The sequence below is a fragment of the Cricetulus griseus genome, chromosome 10 (assembly GCF_003668045.3).
Source record: "Cricetulus griseus strain 17A/GY chromosome 10, alternate assembly CriGri-PICRH-1.0, whole genome shotgun sequence".
In the NCBI taxonomy this organism is placed as follows: Eukaryota; Metazoa; Chordata; class Mammalia; order Rodentia; family Cricetidae; genus Cricetulus; species Cricetulus griseus.
The window spans coordinates 11,224,207-11,244,252 of NC_048603.1; the positions used below are offsets into that span (position 1 = coordinate 11,224,207).

Below are 20,046 nucleotides of genomic sequence, written 5' to 3' on the forward strand. Positions count from 1 at the left end.
CCAATCTCTTGAAAACTATCTGACACATCGTGTCTTTCCATCAATAATTTCATTAAGTCAGGTTAACCTTCAACTTACCATTCACGTAGTCTTCTATTTTGAGTCACTTACATATCCATGTGCAAACTCTTCTCTGTTTAGATTATTCATTTCTCAGTCCATTCACAGATATTTATCGAATACATCTTTGTTGTTCAGGAGTGATGAGAAGAAAAGTTGTAGACAGAGGTTCAAATTATAGTTATTCCAGATGCTTTCCCACGCCTACTTATTTAATTTGTGGTTCAGTTCACTCTCTGAGATTTGTTTCTTCTTAACATAGTTTTATGATGATCTAGCTGGAGGAGTACACAGAAATTGCCAATACTAACTCAAGAAATTAGAAGTTGGACTCTTTCAAACCACGGAATACCACTGGGCTTAACTAAATCTGAAAATGAGTATCTGATTTTAATGGCAAACATTTAAAATTAATCCTATCAAGATGAGTCCCATAAGGGTTCAGTATTACAAGATCATGTTAAAGATGAATGATGACATTAGAAAGTGGGGGCTGCCATTTACTTCTTAAATCCACAAAGTTCAAAATACATATTACTTGTATTACATTTTTTATTACATGGCAAAGTGATCCAAGATGAGATTATTTCAAGTCTATAAAAACTGGAATCTAGGAATAATATCATCTAAAAAACAACTCTAGGTAATTTTGGCTTTTAATAATAAAGATTGATACTGTGGTGGAACAAGATTGCCTGTTATTGTAGGAAAGCCAACCTTACATTCTCGTGACATGACTACTATTCTTTGTTTTCTTTTTTTGGTTTTTCGAGACAGGGTTTCTCTGTGTAGCTTTGGAGCCTGTCCTGGCACTCCTCTGGAGACCAGGCTGGCCTTGAACTTATAGAGATCCACCTGGACATGACTACTGTAATTACTGAGAAACAAAGGCATTTTCTGAATGGGTGCTTGCCGTGTGGAACTGTCAAGACTTTCATCCCCTACATAAATTCATAGTAAAAATAACCTACGAAATAAACAGATCTTGGTCATTTTGTTTTCACAGTTCCTATTAGGGCAATGTTTCTTTTCATAGATATAATACACCATGGACCATATTTTCTAGTTTTCATTTGTTTGCCCTTTGGGCATGTGAAATGCCACTCAGCATTTTTCACTGAACAAAAGGGAATTGGTCCCAAAGATAATAAATTTAACACACAAAAGTAATAGGTTGATTGTCAATGCCACTGATGTTGAGGTGTAGATTGAATAATGGCCTAATATTTACTGGAGTCTGTGGGAACATAAGGTTGTAGGGGGAACTCCTTCGAGTGGTCAATCCCATGTAGAGATTGAGCTCAGGCTAGAATGGAGAAAATGCTTCTCATTATTTGTGAGCTAGTACAGGATGCACAGCACAGCCCGTAGCCATGGATTCCCTCAGGGCACACAGAACCAGAGAGCTATGCGTTGTGAGTACACAGTGAGAGGTATTCTTTCCACTGAACACTAAGGGGATAATGTTAGGGTGCGCTGTCAGATGCTTTTGATTGTGTGGCAAAGGACAAGCCGAGTGTGGCATATGGGGGTGAGTGTTACCACTAGGCAGGGTGGTTATCCTTCCAAGGTTGGTGGTCTCTGAAGGCATCAATCACACACTCTGGAAATCTAGAGTCACACTCTAGAGCTTGGAGGAGGCTGATGTCGCTGAAATGATCTCTTTGGTAAAGGTTGGCTTTCCTTTAAGTCACACATCAGACATCAACCGTGGACTGATGGGGGAGGTCCTTCTGTGTATATGTTAATCTTATTGGTTGTTGAATAAAGCACTGTTGGCCAATAGTGGAGCAAGATAGGCAGGACTAGAAGTCAGGAGAATTCTGGGAAATGAAGTAAGAGATCCAGGCAGGAAGTGACATAGCAAGAAGATTCAGAATATAAGCAGGAAATGGCACTCTTGCTCTCTCTTCTTCCTCCTGCTGTCTTCTCCACTGAAGCCACCATGTGATCCTGGGAAGAGGATGCCAGCAGAAGGTGTCCTCTATAAGATAAGTCTTATAAAATATATAGATTTATGATAATTAAGACTGAGCTAGCATATAAGAAATCCTAGTCAATTGGCCAGCAGCATTATAAACTAATATAAGGCTCTGTGTGTTATTCTGGGTGCCCACGTGGTGGCGGGGCTCGGGCAGACAGAGTAAAGACTTATCGTTACAGTGGGCCCCATGCATCCCTTGCCTCTGCATTTACAGTGTGACGTGGATGCACACATAATTGAGAACAACTCCTGGGGTTTCTGCTGCTTTCTCATTAGCTCTGCAACTTTGGATGCTTAAAAATCTGAGACTTCTAGTAGGGCTGGAAAACGCAAAGGGATTCAGTGTTCTTAACAGTTCCTACAGTGGTTTGCTTTTTGGTTTGAGTTAAGACATTCAACATAAATGTCGGATATTTTTAAACCCAGTTCAGATTGTAAGCATTAGTTGAGTAGTCCGAGTAATGGTGGTAAAAAGATATGGTTTATGTTCATTTTTTTCTTTAGATTTTTCTATAGTATTTAAATTCACTAGAAAATACTAAAATCTGTCAAATCGGAAGCTAAGGTAGTGGTTACCACCATTGGCGTCAAACTACCCTCCCACAGGGGTCACCCAAGACCTTTGGAAAACACAAATGTTTACATTATGATTGATAACAGTAGGAAAATTACAGCTATGAGGTAGCAACAAAAATAATGTTATGCCTGGGGGTTCCCCACAACCACGAGGAACTGTAATAAAGGGTCACAGTGCCGGGAAGGTAGAGAACCACTATGTTAAGGGGATGCCTGCAATTTTGGTTTACTGCCATGGCTGCTGCTGTAGCCACAACAGAGGCATCCTAGGTTGGTATGTCTCGAGTGTAACTGAGAATGGCTGGGTTCAACAGAGGCAATGAAAAACACAGTTCCATTTTTTGAAAGGGAGTTGGCAACAGAAATTAACATGTAACTGATGATAAAGTGTTGCTATTTAGTGTGGGACACAATGAGAGTTGGATACTGTTTCCTTGGTGCTTAATGGGGGTGAAAAAAGGCCAGGACATCCAATTTCTCCAACAATTTGGAATTTTATTCCATCCATATACATGCATAGTAACAACATTTGTTGAGAAATTATTTCTATCAGAAGTAGAACATTATCTTTGTGATCACCAGGGGCAGTATTGCTACTCTGATATTTAAATAGATCTTATATATGAATTAAATTCATACTTGCAGCATCGAGTTTAGGGGTTCAATTTAGACTGTGCCTCTCAAAAGATAAAACTGATTAATACTACTCCGTTACTTACAATACTGCTTCCAGTAATTTTGTTCATTCTTTATAAAGTATTGCATTTAACAGCAAAGGTTTAAAAACTGAGACAGGGCTGCATTGGCGAAAGAAAATACAAGTACTATACAAGAAAGCAAAATGCCATCTTCATTTAACATACATGTTTTAAGTTTGAGAAAATGGACAGAAATATACGGCTACGTACGAATGCAAAGCCTAGTGACGAAGAGACTGTATTTGCTAAAATATAAAGTGCAAATGGAGCCTGATTATCCAAGAATTGAAATCTTAAGGCGAACTTACAGCACGTGTATTTAGAACATGTTTGCAGGTTATATTTTAGCATATACATATATCTGCAACAGCATATAAGAAAAAACCAGGATACACAGGTGCTTTGGAAGCTATTTCTAAAATGCTTTTCTGTATTGTTTGTGACTATTTTCTTTAAAAGCTACTATACAGTGCAAACCGTATATGCTACACAATAACTATACAGTAACATTACAAATGACTTTAATATAAAGTTTTTAAATAAAAAATAACATAACCACAGCTATGAATACTGCTGGTAAAATAAATTAATTTTTTTGTCTGGAAAATGGCACCAATAATACACTTTACTAATGGTCTGTAATGAAATTACATCGTGAGTCTTCAACTCAGCCGTAATGGGTGTCTCCTGATTGCCAGATGTAATTCAAAGAGCGTCCTTGTTTATTTCTGGACTGTTTAGAAGAACATACTAAACAGTGGTACCAAAGGTGACTGTTTTCTTTCTTTCTTTTCTTTTCTTTTTGTAGGTTCAGTTAGTTCATTTGACATGTTCGGCTGCATGTGATGAGCAATAGAACTTCTTGTGAGTTATAAAGTTTGAGAGGTTATTGAACTGGATATCGCATAGCCGGCAGTATTTCCCACTGCTGGGAGCCTGGGCGGAGCCGTTCACGCCTTTTGCTATGCTGGACAACTGTTCTTCTGCCGAGGGAATTCCTGGGGAGACGTTCTCATTCGCAGCTAACGTGTTTTCAGAGATCCACGAAGGGGATTTGTGGTCATCGTCGTGCTGGGCGTTCTGCGAAATGTTCTCTTGCTGTGGGTTGGCCGTGGGCCTTTCGTCTGGCTTTAGTCCCCCATTCACTATGACCATGCCCCTGTTCTTGGGCAACAGTGGCAGAGAGTCTTTCTTGGGCACGGCGGCACAACCGTTCGAGGAGGCCTGGCCTTTAGGAGACTCGTTTTCTGCGTTTGTGCTTTGCTCTACGTCGGGGTTGTGCAGGGCCAGAGAACCAGGGATGTAATCGCCTGGCTTTATGCCGTAGTAGGGAGAGAGCTGGTCGGCTCCTTTCGCCTTCTTTATTGCTCCGGGGTAAAGGCATTGGGGAAGAAACAAGTGTTTGCTTTCTTCCTTGGTGGCGATGAGCTGAGCGGCTTCGCTGAAGACTTTCAGGCCCTGCAAGGTGGCTAAATGGGAGGAGAAGAGGTTTCCGTTGGGAGAAGGCTGCTTCGGATTCCCGTTCTTCTCACATTTGATCATGTTTCTTTCGAAGCCCACGTCGGGGCTGCTGCGCTCGCTCTCTGGATGCGGGAACGCCTTGCCGTCCAGCTGGCTCAGGTCGCTGCGCTGATGGGCAGTCACCGGGCAGAAGTTCTGCTTGTGGGCCAGGTAGTTCTCCACCTTGTTGAAGCTGATCTTGCACACGGTGCACTCGTGGTAGTCGAGCAGCCGTTTGGGAGAGGCGGTGGTCCGCTCAGACTGCGAGAGACACTTTTTGCTGAGATCCATGGGCACGTCCATCTGATCCAGGCAGGAAACGCTGGGGTGGGTCGCGGTGTCACACTTGGGGACCACCGGGACGCATTTGTTCATGGCCAGCGAGGTTTCCAAGTGCTTCGAGACGATTCCCGGGAAGAGGTCGCATCTCGGGTGGTAGCATTCTCCCAGCCCTTCGCTGGGCTCCTGGGTGGAGCTACAGGGGTTGCCGAGGTTGGCTACATCCAGGAACCTCTGCTGGACCAGGGGCGGCCTTTGCTCCTGCTCGGGCAGGCACATCTCGTACATCTTCCTTCGCTTGCGGGTGCGCATGGTTCTCTGCATGGCCGGCACTTTGCTGGACGCAGACCTCTTCAGGGGAGGGTCGTGGCGTGTTGCACAGTAATACTGTTTGTGGACCATGTAGGTTTCGTGCCTGCTGAAGGTGATGTTGCAAGCCTCGCAGGTCGTCTTATTGGGGTCGCCCTCCCCGTCCACTAAGGGGCCGCTGGCATTCTTCACATCCACGGGCTTCCCGTTCATTTTGTCTTCGTTGCTGGTGGAGGTGGACAGCTTCTTGGCTTGGGCGGAAAAGTCCTTCTCGTGGCTTTTCCCGTTTGGCCCGATCAAGTCTAAGACGGTGGAAGAGTTGATGCACGCCGCCGCCGCCGCCGTTTGAAGAAGCGGCGTCGTCTCCGGGTCCGAGGAATGAACGGCTGGGTTGAGGAGGTTGATGGAAGCCTGGCCAGTGTTGGGACTCACGGCTTCGGGCATCTTTTCCGAAACCCCCGGAAAGTCGGGGGACTTGGCCATCTGCTGCCACCGGCTGCTGCAGTAGTGTTTTTTATGAACTAGGTAGTTATCCAAGTTGTTGAATGTTATGTTACACTCAAAGCATGTAGCCCCTTTGGGCATCAGAGGGCTGTAGATGACGGGAGGGTAGCTACTACTCCCGTGTCTCAGTCGCCGGTGGACCAGCTCGGACATCTTGGCTAAGATCTCTGAAGCCTGAGGGACCATGGTGATATCTTGGGGGAAAGCGAACTGAGACAGGAAAGGCCCCACGGGGAAGGAGGGCCCCATGTTGGGTTGCACCGGCGAGGAAGCGAGTCTCGGGCTGGAGGGCTCAGACTTGATTTTTGTGTAAGAAAAGCTTTGTTTGTTGGCTGCCGGCTGTATCTCTGGTCTCTGGCTGCCCAGGAAGAGCTGAGTCTTTTTCTCACACTTGTCCAGTTCCGTGTCTGAGCTCGCATCTTTAGTCTGCATGGCCTTTTGGCTCTGGGAGAGGTCGCTCCTGGCCAGCAAGTCTGTGGCTGGCTGTAAGCCGTCTTCAGTTCCACTTGGAGAGTGCTCCATGTCGCTTTCTCTGGGAAGTTTGCCACCACCGGGGACATGGAGGTCCTGGTGCTGCAGTAACTCCCTCTGAGTCTGGAAGCCAAAATGGCAGTGGCTGCACCGGAAGGCAGCTTGACTGAGATGGGAGAAGAGGTGTTGGTGGAAGTTGATCACGGAATCAGCCGTGTAGCTGCAGACCGTGCATTTTAAGCTTGCCCCCGGGGGAAGGAACTCCTCCATTTTCACGCCTGCAAAGACAGACAAAGTGGGAAAGCTGAGAACCACACCCGCTTGCTTCCCAGTGACGGGAAACTTGACTAGGGAGCTTCAACACACCTTCAGCTCCTCATCTGTGACACGGACAGTTTAGTGCCATCCGTAATTATCATCTCCTAAGCCTCTTTGCGAGTGATACGGTATAGGTGGGGAGAATTATCGGTACGTCTATTGTGTGGGTCAATAAACAAACTTTAAAAAAAAGCAGGAGAATTATAATAATCAAGCCGAGTAAAATAGTGTCATGCCTAAGGCTTAGGCTTGTGATTTTTTTTTTTCTTTGTTTTTCGAGACAGGGTTTCTCTGTGTAGCTTTGGAGCCTATCCTGGCACTCGCTCTGGAGACCAGGCTGGCCTCGAACTCACAGAGATCCGCCTGCCTCTGCCTCCCGAATGCTGGGATTAAAGGCGTTTGCCACCAACGCCTATGTACTATGTTCTGTAATAGGAAGGAGGGAATATTCATTAGAGTGGCTACTAGCTACTGAATACCTACATGCAGAAAGAAACTAGCAATCACTTGACTTATCTTTCATCTTTTATAGAAACCCATTTGCTTGCTTGTTTTACTGAATGTGGCTTATCTGTGTGGGGGGCGGATATTTGCTTAGTAGACCATGGTATGCTAATTAAAGTCGAAGTCAGTATGGAACATCAGCCACGCTGGCTGGCCACTCTGTTTCTGACTAGTTATTGCCACTGATGGTGGAGTTAAGTGTCAAGTAGAGCAACGATTGCTCTGTTTGTTTGTAACTGCTGAGAACAGACTTGGCCTCTCGTCTCTGGACTGTGAGTTCGAGGCCAGCCTGGTCTGCACAATGAGTACCAGGACAGCCAGGCTATGTAGAAAGACCCTGCTTCAAATAAAATAAAATATTAAAAATGAGAAAAAAATCTAACAATATTTAAATTTAATATATTCTGTACATCTTAAGATTATAAGCATGGTGACGTCATGAGATTAAGCTCACAATAGCCGGGATCCATTTCAAACTTAGGTGGGAATAGCTCCCAGCTCCCTGTCTTCCTTAAGGAATCCAGAGTACTTTTGTGTGATAAAATTCAGTTCAGCTTTACCCACACATACTCTGGAAATTGAGAGATTTTTAATGGAACCTACCAGAATAGCAGTTCTAACCGCCTAGCAACTCCTTTTTAAACATGCCTACCATTTCTTCCTTAGCACATGGAAAACACCACGATCAGTTCCCAAAGGTCACATGACAGTAAAGCAATGGAAATGAAGGGTAGTAAACAAAGGGAATAGAAATAATGCTGTTTCGCTGAAAAGGAAAACGAATGTTAGGATTTTCTTGCATGGTCTAAACACTGAAGTAGATGTTGAAGAAACCAGAGTCAAGTCCTTTGGTTAAAATATGCTGTATCTAAATAGTAGACAGGAACACTGTATGATCCAGTAAAATAATATCTATCTTCTTTCTTTTTTTCTTTCATTCTTTCTTTCTTCCTTTCTATCTATGCATCTGTCAATCTACCAAGTACCTATTCATCATCTATCTACCAAGTATCTATCTATCTTTCTATCTTCCTATTATCTGTCAATCATCTATCTATGTATCTATTATCTATCAATCTACCAAGTACCTATCTGTCATCTATGTATGTATGTATGCATGCATGTATATATGTATATATATCTGTCTGTCTGTCTATCTTCCTATCTAGTATCAATCATCTATCTATCATCTATCTACCAATCTATCTGTATATATAATAGGTATGTGTGTGTGTGTGTGTGTGTGTGTGTGTACGTAAAGAGTAGAGTACCCTGAAGAAACCTCAGAAACATTAGAGGCCCTTACCAGTGTGTGAGTTCAGGTGCATTTCTAGAGCTCGGGCGTTGGAAAAGCTCTTGGTGCATTGTGGGAAGGGGCACAGGCTGGAAATGTGATGAGTATTATCTTCATTTTCTTCAGACACCGGGGCGGCTTCTCTTTGTCTCCCGCTACAGTAGTACATTAAATGGGCTTGCAGGTTCCGCTCGCTCCGGTACCAGATGCCGCAGGATTTGCAAGGGAATATATCTTCTGCAACCAAACCAGAGACATATTAGCTGCTGTCCGGGGGAGTGAAGTAAGGGTAAAGTTACATTTGCTTCCATCTTTCTGAGTCTGCTCCCAGGTTCTGAGTTGGGTCACTAAGCACTGATGGAGTAACACCTTCCTAATGCTGCGACCCTTTCATAGAGTTCCTCATGCTGTGGTGACCCCAACCATCAAATTATTTTCCTTGCTACTTCATAACCATAATTTTGCTACTGTTATGAATCATAAATATTTTTTGGGGCGGCAGTTTGACAAGGCGGCGTGTCAGGTTGAGAATCACTGGTATACAGGGTTACATTGAGATTGGAAATCTAGCCTTAAACCTACCCCCATGCTGTATGGCTGATAAGTGACACAGAGGTGGGGTTATATGAGGGAAACAGAAATTCCTAGATGACATAGACCAGTATTTTGCAGGCTAAGGCAGTGTGGGTTGATCCAGCCTGGTCCTTGTATTGTAGAAACAGGGCTTTTGAATGCTCTCTAGAGGGCTTAGGGGAACACAGGGTCACATTAGACATACGGAATTTGGTATTTCTGCGATAAATACAGAGGACCATGGGAGAAGTCTTAAGAGAGTTCTAAAACTCTTCAGAAAGAGCTAGATTTATCTTAACTGAACAATGGCAATATAGCCAATGGTGAAACAAGGGGCATGGCGCGCTCTGTGGAAACATGAATCAGCAATGAGAAAGAACTAAGGATCAAATTCTATTGGAGGGGAGATAAAGCAACTTCAGAATGGTGTCCTGATGTCTCTTTATTGTTTAATCTGTTGTTCTTCCCAAGTTAAGTGCACTGATGCTACCCAAGAGGCTGCATAGTTAATAGAGAGTCACACCAATTGACTGATTTTCAGGAAGCAAATGATAATCTGTGCTTATATTGGGTCCCTTGAGATTAATTATTTCCTTGCTACCTAAAGTAAACAGGTATATTCTTATATGTAATTAACACCACACATTGGAGCATCATAATTGAATAAAGTTATTTGAAATCCCTTGTAATAAAATTATTTTGCCTCAAGTCCAAATTGGTCACATTATTTCATGGTCCCTGCAAATAGTTAAGAGAATAAAAACTATTCCATTAAATAAATCAAGTAAGAATTGATGAGGCTGAAAGTCCTTGGCCTATTGATTGGATGCATAGTGAGTTCATAATCACCTGTGAATTTCTTTCCTCATAGTCATTATTGTTGGATATTTTATATTAATGTGAAGCTATTATTGCTGTCTAAATTTCTTTTCCATTAGATTTTCAAGATTCTTTTTAGACTAGATGAATGTTTTTATTACCAGCATTAGTATCATTTTTTTCTTGCAGTCTGACTGTTACTCATTCTTGTTTCCCACAGAGAGCTCAATAAAAGCAGATCTTCCCAGAAAGCAAACCCTGACAGTCCTTGAACCATTGACTGTCCACACTGCGAAGTACCATTTTATGTGTTCAAGGCATCCAGACTAGCTTAGTATTCATCTTAGAGAGAGACCACCCACGTAGGTTTGTGATAGCATATATTAAAGTTCTCTATGAAGTATTAAAAGCTTGTATATTTCTTTTTTTCCTTTTAATCAACAAATATTTTGATTTTTTTCCCAGCCGACCAGGCCTTCATTCAGGTTCTAAAAACAAAAGCTCTATGTGCTTGCACTGGTTTATGTCAGACTACTCATTAAGCTTCTTCCTCTCAAATAGAATAATAACTAATAATTGTACGTTAGAGTTTCACATCAACATAAGACTATATATTTTCTATCATTAGTATACATAATAAAATTTGGTTTTTAAATTTACATTCTTAAGTTTTGAAATCCCATGGCCATTAATAAATACAAATTTTGATACTAGAAAAATCATCACCGGAAGCCATTGGGCTGGTCATTGCTAAGTGCAGTTGAGTATTAGTCAACAGGCAGAGGAAGACAGTTTTTAGCGTGGGTGACCTTAAGGAAAGCAATCTGACATAATTGGATGTGCATGTTTTTTCTTTTTCCTGCATTTGCATAACGAAGCAAACATATCACACAGAACAGACAGACAGACAGACAGACACACACACAAACACACACAAACACACACACACACACACACACACACACACACACACACACACACACACACGCTCATAGCCACAAACTGAAGAAAATGTCTGTTCCCAGCTGCTTGTCTCTCCCATTAAATACCCATCACCCCCACAAAGCTGGGCAATGGCACTCAGCACTTACTATTGACAATAGCTGTAGGCAAGATAGAAGCCATGGCAGCTTGCTGTGGAAGCAGCTGAATGGAGTCCAGCAGGCGGGCCGGGTACATCCCTTCTGTGAGAGTCATCTGACTGGCAGCTTGTAGCCTCGAGTCAAAATCCACCACAAAGGCAATTAGCTCCTCACCCTCTGAGATGGCCTTCGTTGTGGTGCACCAAAGCTGGCCCCCTGTTAAGGAGAGAGAAACGAGAGGAGAGAGCGTTGACATGGCACTACTCATGAGCCAGCTGCATCCCAGACCCACGTCAGGAGCATCTTCCCGTGGGGTTCACGGCAATATGGACTGGGAAAGGGGTTTGATCAGACCGCAGCTGTGTGTCTCAGCCAGCCCCTGCGGACAAAGGTTCTCCCAGCCTTAAACAACACAGTAACTAGGAGAACACTGGGGAAAACACTGACGGAATCTGTGGAGTTTTGTCAAAAGTCTGCCTTCCAGCCTCTGGCCTGAATTATTAACCTGGTGATCAGTGGAGTGAGAACTTGCCTGGGAGGGATGCGATTGCCACAACTTACTCCAGACAAGCTTTTGAAGTGACAGTTTCATTAACTAATGGAAGAAGCAATGGCTGGTCTCCCTCTTCCCAAGTGCTGCTGCCTCTGCCACCATCCCTCTGTCTTTCTCTCCGCTGTCCCAGTTCTTATATGCGGTCAGTATGTACAGATGCCCCAAATTTCCAAACAAGCAAACAAGAGTTCATGAAATGTAGGTTGTTAAGGTGCAATCACAGGGAATCTGACCCTCCCTTCATAGACCACCACCTATCTACTTTTTCCTCTGATGGGCAGTCTTACGCAATACCCTGCGATGTCCCTTCTTTATCTACATTTGCCCTGACTGAACACCCTGCAAAGGAGGATACGCCAAAGATTCTTTTCAAAAGGCCTATTTCAATAAAGATTTGTTTAAATGAAAGGAACCTTGTCTTCAAACACCGAGATAGACTCTGGCTCTGCATTTCAAATGATCAGGAGCAGTGCATTAAAAAGAAAAATTAACGATGCAAGTACATCTTCTAATGTATTGGAATGTGATAGTGAACACTCATTTATTTAACATGTTTAGACAGGCAGAGCACTTATATTTTGTTATCTCCGCTCTCAGGCCTAGATACATATCCCACCCAGTTATGTCTGCAATAATGTGGTGTAGTTGATATTTTCGAAAGCAACCCCCCATTGTGTATGTACCGGAAGGCCGTATATTGTACTCATTAACTAAGAAAAATTGTACCCATTTCGATAAGTCGTATTGCTCTGCTTATCTTTCAGCATAACTGTCATTTCAAGTGCACTTCATTTTCTCCAGCCGCAGAGATCATGGTTTTTAAACAACTTGTACAAATCTCATGGAGATAAGAACAGTATATGACATGGCGGGGCCGAATGGAAGACTGAAGATGACGCCTTAGGAACATCTCGGGGCAATTAACCAAGGTTTAAAGTACGCAAACAAAACGCAACCCAGGAGGGCACGTGTCTGTGTGAAAAAAAGAAAAGAAAGATTATACTCCTCAAATTTATGGCCAGTTTTAAATTAAAACATGGAGATAATAAAATACCACAGGGCAACATGTGCCCAACCCAACCACATTTTGATGCTAATATTTCTCAAAGCATAAAGGATTATTGTAGTTGAGATAAAGCAGATTTATTTTGTTGTTGAAAAAAATTTTTTTTCCCCCAAATCGCCGAAGCCAAAATTACATCGTTGGGGAAAGAGAGGGAGTTTGAAGCCTGGGAGGCACCATTTCTCCAGAGGCCATTCTTGCTCTGGGAACCTCTGTATTTAGATGCTCTACCCTTTCTGATGGACACACACCTTACTGCTTATGGGGTAGACAAGCTAATCACTGTATCTGATCTCTCCTCCAGAACACAGTTTATTAAGCTAGCCTGTGGAACAAGGGTGGAAATGGGAAAGGCAGTCACTGCAGTTTGGGTTTATTTCACAGCATGGGCACAGAGACACTAGATTTCAAGTATGGAGCTCACATTCTTGGTTAATCCAGTGCTGGTTACTTTCATAAAAGGAAAGACAGGTTTGGTTTCAGTTCCTAGGAGATTGCATCTACTGACAGTTAATCAGTAAGCTAGCTACAAAGCAAGATGACAGCAACGTACTATGCACAGTATTAGCCAAAACATTCAATAAACAACAAGTTGAAATGAAAAATATTGGAGCCAAACCCAACAAAGATATGATTGTCTACATTATTAAGTGCCGGCGGCCGTGTCACTGGTATAGCAAAATTGACGTGGGTGAATTAAACCACCAAGAAACAAAACCCGATGGATAAGTCTCAGATAGGTACAGACCCCGGAGTGTCTTCTGCTTCTGCTGTGACTTTGCATGTTTGCTGCTGCCATCTTCCTCTGGCATCTGGCATGCTGTGAACAGGTATGGTGAGATCCCCACTGCCCTCGACGCTGTGTTATCATCTCTTGGAAATATCCTATTCTACTGGGCAGTTTTTACCTGTAGATTATTATGGAGATGATTTTGTTCCTAGGCTGTACTGTCTAACTGACAACAATGTTGTTAGTTTAAATGGAGTTTTGATGATAAAAATAAAACAAGAAAGTGTCACATTGCTAGAACTCATGAGTTTCTGTTGCAGAGTTGTATAGTCTGTGACTTGGTTCATTAATAAAAACAGCTGAGTCCTAGTAGCCCAGCCAGTTTAAATTCTTTCTAATCTTAATACTGGGAGATGTGTTCACAGGTTTCAGAGTGCATCATAGCTGAAAGAAAGCTTTGAAAATAACTTAAAGTTAGACTAAGATGTTTTTGTTAAAGCAGACTTCAGGAGAAAAACCCAAGAAGATAACGAAAACTTTTAGAAAGGCACATAGTTGAGGGACAGACTCTAAGGTCAGGGAACAAGAACAAAGCAGCCCAATTATCATTATCTGGCATGCCTTTCTTCCTAGGACTGGCTGATGACCAAAGCTGATAATTAATTCCCTGTACCCATTTTTGCCCTCAATCTTCTGATATAAAAAAACTATTGATGAGTGGGTACGCACCCTACAGATTTAAGGTAAAGTTTAGGTTTATGAGTCCCTTAAGATTCCTTAAGACTACCTTTCAAGATGAGTAATAAAGTGATCAGTCCTTTCTTTGTAACCACAAAACACAGCTTGCCAGTAAAAGAATACCTTGCTTGCCTACACTGTTAATCTATAACAAGTGTCTTGGGTTCTTGGGATAATTTATTTCTCACCTGTTATATGTTCAATCATGTTAAGGGATATGGAAAACATGCTTTAAGAAAAAAACTTGTATTCATTGTAATCATTCACTTGAAAAGCAGAATGTGACCCCATTGCAATTTCTACATTGCCTAAAAGATTTTGTTGGGTTATATACACTATAGAGGAAAAATACAGAAGAAAGACAAGTAAGAATAAAGACAGAATGTGGAGGATAACATCAAGAGAGAAGGAAAGGGACATTTCTGGAAAGAGTTAGGAAAGGGAATATAGAATACAGTCCAGAATGCAAAAGACAAATGAAGAAAAGGTGTGAAGAAAACCATCAAGAGTGTGTGAGTGTCTTCTCCCCTTACTCTCCTCAGATAGAAAAGTCACAGTATGCCGACTCCTTGGATTTCCTTTGGAGCCCTGTGCTGCTAGATGTTGGTCCCCAGGCAGCAAAAATTAAGCAGCTTGATAGTTGTTGTATACTTGTATATTTTCAGATACGCCCATGTGGTTTCATATTTTGTCATTGCTATTACTTGTTTCCCTTTTGTGGTTTAGTCGGAGTGTATTGTTTTGGAAGACTGAATACATACTGTGTAGGTTTGACAAAAGAAAGTTGGTTAGGATTAAATGTTTAATTAATTAATTAATTAATTCATCACTCAGTGTGGTGAAGTCTCTGCTCTGTGTCAGGCTTGGCTGTGCACCGTTATGCACAGCTGAACGATCAGAATACATATATGCCATCAAATAAATCAAAATGTACACCATACTATGGGTAACTGACTCTTCTTGAGGGAATCAGGCAAGCCATCCAAAGTAACATTTTTACTGAATCTTGAATAAGCAGAAGTGTCTGTGTGATGCAGGCTCATCATTAGTGTATGTAGACTGAGCATGGAAGCCAGGACAGAATTATGGAAGGACGAGACTTTGGGACACACCTTGAGTTGAGTGTCTGTGGGAAAAGGTACGGATTGGGGCACTTGTGTCCTGGAGTTAGCACATCCGTGTGAAGCATAGAAAGCTTCGTTTTCAGGAATTTTATGTGGGGGTTGATCTCCTCCTGCTAGCCTGAGGCTGCCTATGGCGGGGGTTTATAGCATTTACCAGGGTTCCCCATAAAAGCCTTGGAGAGAGATAGCGAGGCCTGAAGTATCAATAAAGTGAACCCACAATTATAACTGGCTCGTGCTGGGGTGGGGAGATACACCTTTATTTTAATGAATAAATAACATGGTTAGCAGATACTTTTCTCTGTGTGGAATCTAGAGAAAGAAGTTTAGGCAGGATATGCTGCATCCAGCTATTTAGCAGTTACTGCACTGATTCAGTACTTGTAAATATAAACCATGAGGGAGAAAAGAGTGACACTGAAGAGACACAGGAGAGACACGGCTGGAGTGACAGAAGGAAGGTGCTGAGATGACTCCACTGCTAATGTCTTAGTAACATCTAGTATTGTAATGGCAGACATACAAGGACTTGACAACAGGCTAGAAGCATTTGTGGGGGCTGAAGATGAAAAGTAGTTGGTGTACGTCATTTGTTTGAAATGTGTCAATTACTCCATGAGGTGACAGTTCCCTCCTTGGGTGGAGAAAACTGAAGAGATATGTGTGTGTGCTCAGTGGCACAATCATGGCTTTTTCTTTCTTACTTCATAGTCCAATTGTGGATCAGAGACGGAGAAAGAAAGAGACAGAGACAGACACAGAGAAATACAGATAAAACAGAGGGGGCAAGGGAGACTGCTTGGAGGTGTGCACATAATAAAATATATTTTGAAAACGCAAAGTTTGAGATCCTGGAAAAGCTTCTAGGTGTGTGACTTGGGGGGGGTATAAAGATTATAGAAAAAACTGAGACCAGTTAGCTCATATCAGCATTTAGGAAGCAGAGACAAGTGGATCTCGGTGAGTTCCAGGGCTGCTAAAGCTACAGATGTGTCTCAAATATGCAAGAAACCAATTAGGTATGAGAAGCCGTGAGCACATTCTATGTGACACTGGATGCTCTTTGCATTGGGGAGGTAGCCCAGAGAAAGCACAGATTACAGAGGACCAGACAGTGAACCTGGAAATGCTTAGGGACTGAGCAGAGGAAGTGGTTAAGTCCCTGTCAACCACTACTCCTTGGTTTGGTCTAATTGGAACCATCATTCTAATTTCTCACTGCTTTGCCAAATCCAAGAGAAAAGAAATGTCATCAGAAAAGGCAGAGCAGTGAAAACTGTGAACAAAGGCATCTGTGTCTCAAAAAAGCAGCTCACTCATTTCCAAAGAGGAGATGGGAGCGGGGCATACCTGTGGACCGTGTCTTGTCCAATTAGAACGTGAGTTGGTTTGTAGCACTCCGCTATGGAGGCAGGTGGGCCAGTTTCCTACGTTATTGTCTTAGACTTAGCATATGCTGCCAATTCAGGTTTGCATCAGCCTGCAAGTGCAGTTGCTGCATTCTCCCTGAAGCAAATTAGATGCATTCGAATGTTAAAGTCCTGTGAATATTGAGCCTCATGTTCGGTGTAAACACAGTGTACTTCCTTGGGTTTTAGAACAGGGGCAGAACTATTATTTAAAATAACAGCAAGTAACAAGCACTGGTTAGAATATAGGGTCTCCTGTAAAGTTGGAAGTAATATAAAAATCACACAAGGTAGCGATTCTTAAAAATGGAAATGTAATTACCTATGATTTATAATTGCACTTATAGATATTTCCCCAAGAGCTGAAGGTATGATCTTGAAGAGGCATCTGAAGGCACAGGAATACACACCCCATGGCACAATAACATTGTCACAACGGCTCAAATATGAAGTCAACTTGAGTACCCATCAGCAGATGAATGGTTGAGGGAAATGTGTCATAATGGATCATGGAATAGTCTTGATTTAAAAAGAAATGAGATTTATTCTACAGTGTGATGAACTTTGAGGACAATGTGCTAACTGAAAAAAGCCAGTCCCTAAAGACAAATACTGCCTGAGTTTACCGATCCAAGGAACATAGGATAATCAAAAGGTAGAGACAGAACAGGAAAGGCTGGTGCCAAGAGATGAGGAAAGCAGGGAATGAAAGTTCGGATTTAGAAGGAATGGAGGTTCAGTTTTGCAGAATGAACATTTCTAGAGGTGCAGGCCACCTACAATTGTCAAGAGAGCAAATTTCATGTATGTGTGTTTCACCACAGTTGGAAATGCTGTACAAAATTATAGTGTTATATCTTCACTACACTAGGTCTCAGAAGAGCACAGAACATATGTATTTTTTGCCTTAGTTAGAGTTATTCATGTGACCTTATAAGGTCCTTTCCATGAAGGAAGGTTTAGAAAAATAGGTAAAAACATAAGGTTTTCCCCTTTTCTCAGCTTTCAAATATGTAAATCTGGTCTGTTTCTTTAACGAAACACCCTGAGGCAGGCTACTTACAAAGAAAAAGACTTCTATTCTACCCATAGTGTTGGAAGTCTGAACACGGGGGCCTGACCCTTGGGAATGCCCTGGAACAAATATTAAAGATGATGTGTTTGCATTTCCAACCAGGAAGTCAGAGAGAGACCTGGGCCTTGTAATTCTGGAAGGTACACTCCAGGTGACCCATTGCCCTGTCATGGGGCCTCCGTTTGGATCTCAGACACTCAGCAGCAGCATCAGAGGGCTGAGTTTCTGACTCACACCTTGGGGCTGAGGTAGAACCAGTAACATCCCAACCACAGAATCACACAAAGTCACATTAAGGGACTCTTCCCAGGAAGTCAGGCAACCAGAGTCCTCAATGCACCAGAGGGAGATGATTTGGCAAGTGCTCTCTTCCTACTGGAATACATTTTGGATTCTTTCCTCCCTTGAAAATTGCTGGAGTTATTTATTACTTACTTTGTAGCTTCAGGTTTCTGCCTGTTACCAATGCTGAAGAACAGCCCTGTTCAATATCGACACAGATGAAAGTTTATTCTGTGGAATTCTTGGCAAACAATGAAGCACAGTGGGTACACAAAATTACTGAAAATTCATTTGTACTCAATGCCAAACATTGTTGGAAAGAGAAATTGTTGGGGGAGAAAGTCTAGTTTTAATCTTAACTTGATAATGTATAATCTTGGACATTTCTTTACACTGGCACAGAAAAAGGCAGATATAAACTACAGATAACCTTTAAGTTATGACGATCCTCTTGCAGATAACATGCTAAGAGTAGTAATTACTACACACTCATTCAGCTGTTACTATGCGCTATGGACCTAAGGTGGACTAAGGGCTTTGCACAAACTTTCTCAATGATTTTTCTTTTAACTGCGATACGGGATACCATGAGGAGAGAAGGTCATACCGCTAAGAGGAGAATTCGATGACGGGAAAGCTTTGGGGTAATGGATTTTATCCCTTAGATTTTGACTCAAATTCCACACGAAACGCCAGGTGTTCCAAGTCACAGCACCATCTGGTGTTCTCTGAAGCAGACATATAGTGGTTCACTTTGTAAAATAGTGTGAGGAAGAGGATAGAGAGATTTTGCAGAGCTGGGAAAAGAAGAGCTACAGTCTGGAGATCAAATCTACACAACGTGTGCTGTGGGGGGTGACCCCGGATTCTAAGGGGAGTCCTGGAAGTATTGGGCCCTGGGAATACACCAGTTGTAAGGTACAATCTTCAGCGCTCCACATACTAACTCATTAATACTAAACGGTTTTTAATGGTCATGGTAAAGTAACATTTTACCAGTTTCCTGACTAGGTTACAAGCTGAAACAGATACGTCTCAGGGTCTCAAGATCCCACATGCCCCCAAAGTGCTGGCAGCCATCTGACTACACCGTAGATCCTGTGGAGAACTTTGACTCTATCTTGATTTCAAGGCTCCGTCCTTCGTGCATCAAATCAAAGACTCTGGGAATGAAGTTTGAGCTTCTGTGTTTTTAAGGACATCCCAAGGCTTGTCATACCAGTAGAGTTAAGCACAATGGGTATGGGGTGAACTTCAGGCAACTCGTATGGTATAGAGTGAGGCAGGGTCTGTGAAAGATAACTTCTCTTCATACCGCACTGATTCATCAAAGTATTTAGACAATTTGGTGGACAGAATCCATTTTAGAACTGAGAAGTTGACAGTTGAAAGTTGCTTGGAGTGTTCCCTTGGCTTTTAAGATGTGAAGAATATGGAAATACTGAGTGAGCCAGTCACACATGGCCAATAAATTGAGGAGGAAAAACCTTAGCATTCTTGGATTTGGGTAAGCCACTAGGAACTCAGTAAATCCGTGAGTTGTTCTTGCTTTTAGAAACGCTTGTTTTCATGTTAGATTGAAGGTATGTAGCTTGCTAATAAAAATACTGATAACGATGCACACAGCCCAACTACGGAAAGATTGTAGCATCCAACCAGAGAAAAAAGAAAAACCATATTTGTATTTCACAGACATGGAGGTTTTAATCTGATGACAATCATCTGCTGCCTTCCAGGGCTCCACCAAATGGAAAGGTTATTTTAGACTCCCTCGATGTCTGTCTCTCTTTACTTCAAACACAATGACTCTCCCAGGTCTTCACACTCCCATCCTACTCCCTTCATAGCAAAGAACAAATGCATCCAAGGTTCTGTGAAAAGCAACAACCACGAAGACCTTGACATTCCTGGAAAACCCTGAACTTGGGCTTCTCAGCAATGTTTATGATCAAGATACGGTGCCTGGTGCCTGGCAGGGAGCTTGTACCCCACCCTACCCCAACATAATTTGTGTCAAAATTGCCGTGAAGTATCCTACAAGTTTCAGTAATAAAGAATAAAGTCACAGTTCAGACCTGATTATATTTTAGAAATTTCATGC

General features: G+C 42.4%; 1 protein-coding gene across 2 annotated transcripts in view; it reads right to left on the reverse strand.

Annotated features, from left to right (window-relative positions):
* Nucleotides 1-2,142: 2,142 nt before the first annotated feature.
* The window catches only part of Zfpm2 (zinc finger protein, FOG family member 2), a 436,511-nt gene continuing 418,607 nt past the window's right edge, over nucleotides 2,143-20,046 (reverse strand). For both annotated transcript variants that reach the window (XM_035449618.1, XM_027431464.2), the window contains 3 exons: nucleotides 10,981-11,187; nucleotides 8,510-8,734; nucleotides 2,143-6,659 (listed from right to left, as the gene is read on the reverse strand). In XM_035449618.1, the coding sequence (XP_035305509.1) occupies nucleotides 4,138-6,659; nucleotides 8,510-8,734; nucleotides 10,981-11,187 (2,954 nt within the window). In that variant the 3' untranslated portion in view covers nucleotides 2,143-4,137. The remainder of the gene's footprint in view (nucleotides 6,660-8,509; nucleotides 8,735-10,980; nucleotides 11,188-20,046) is intronic.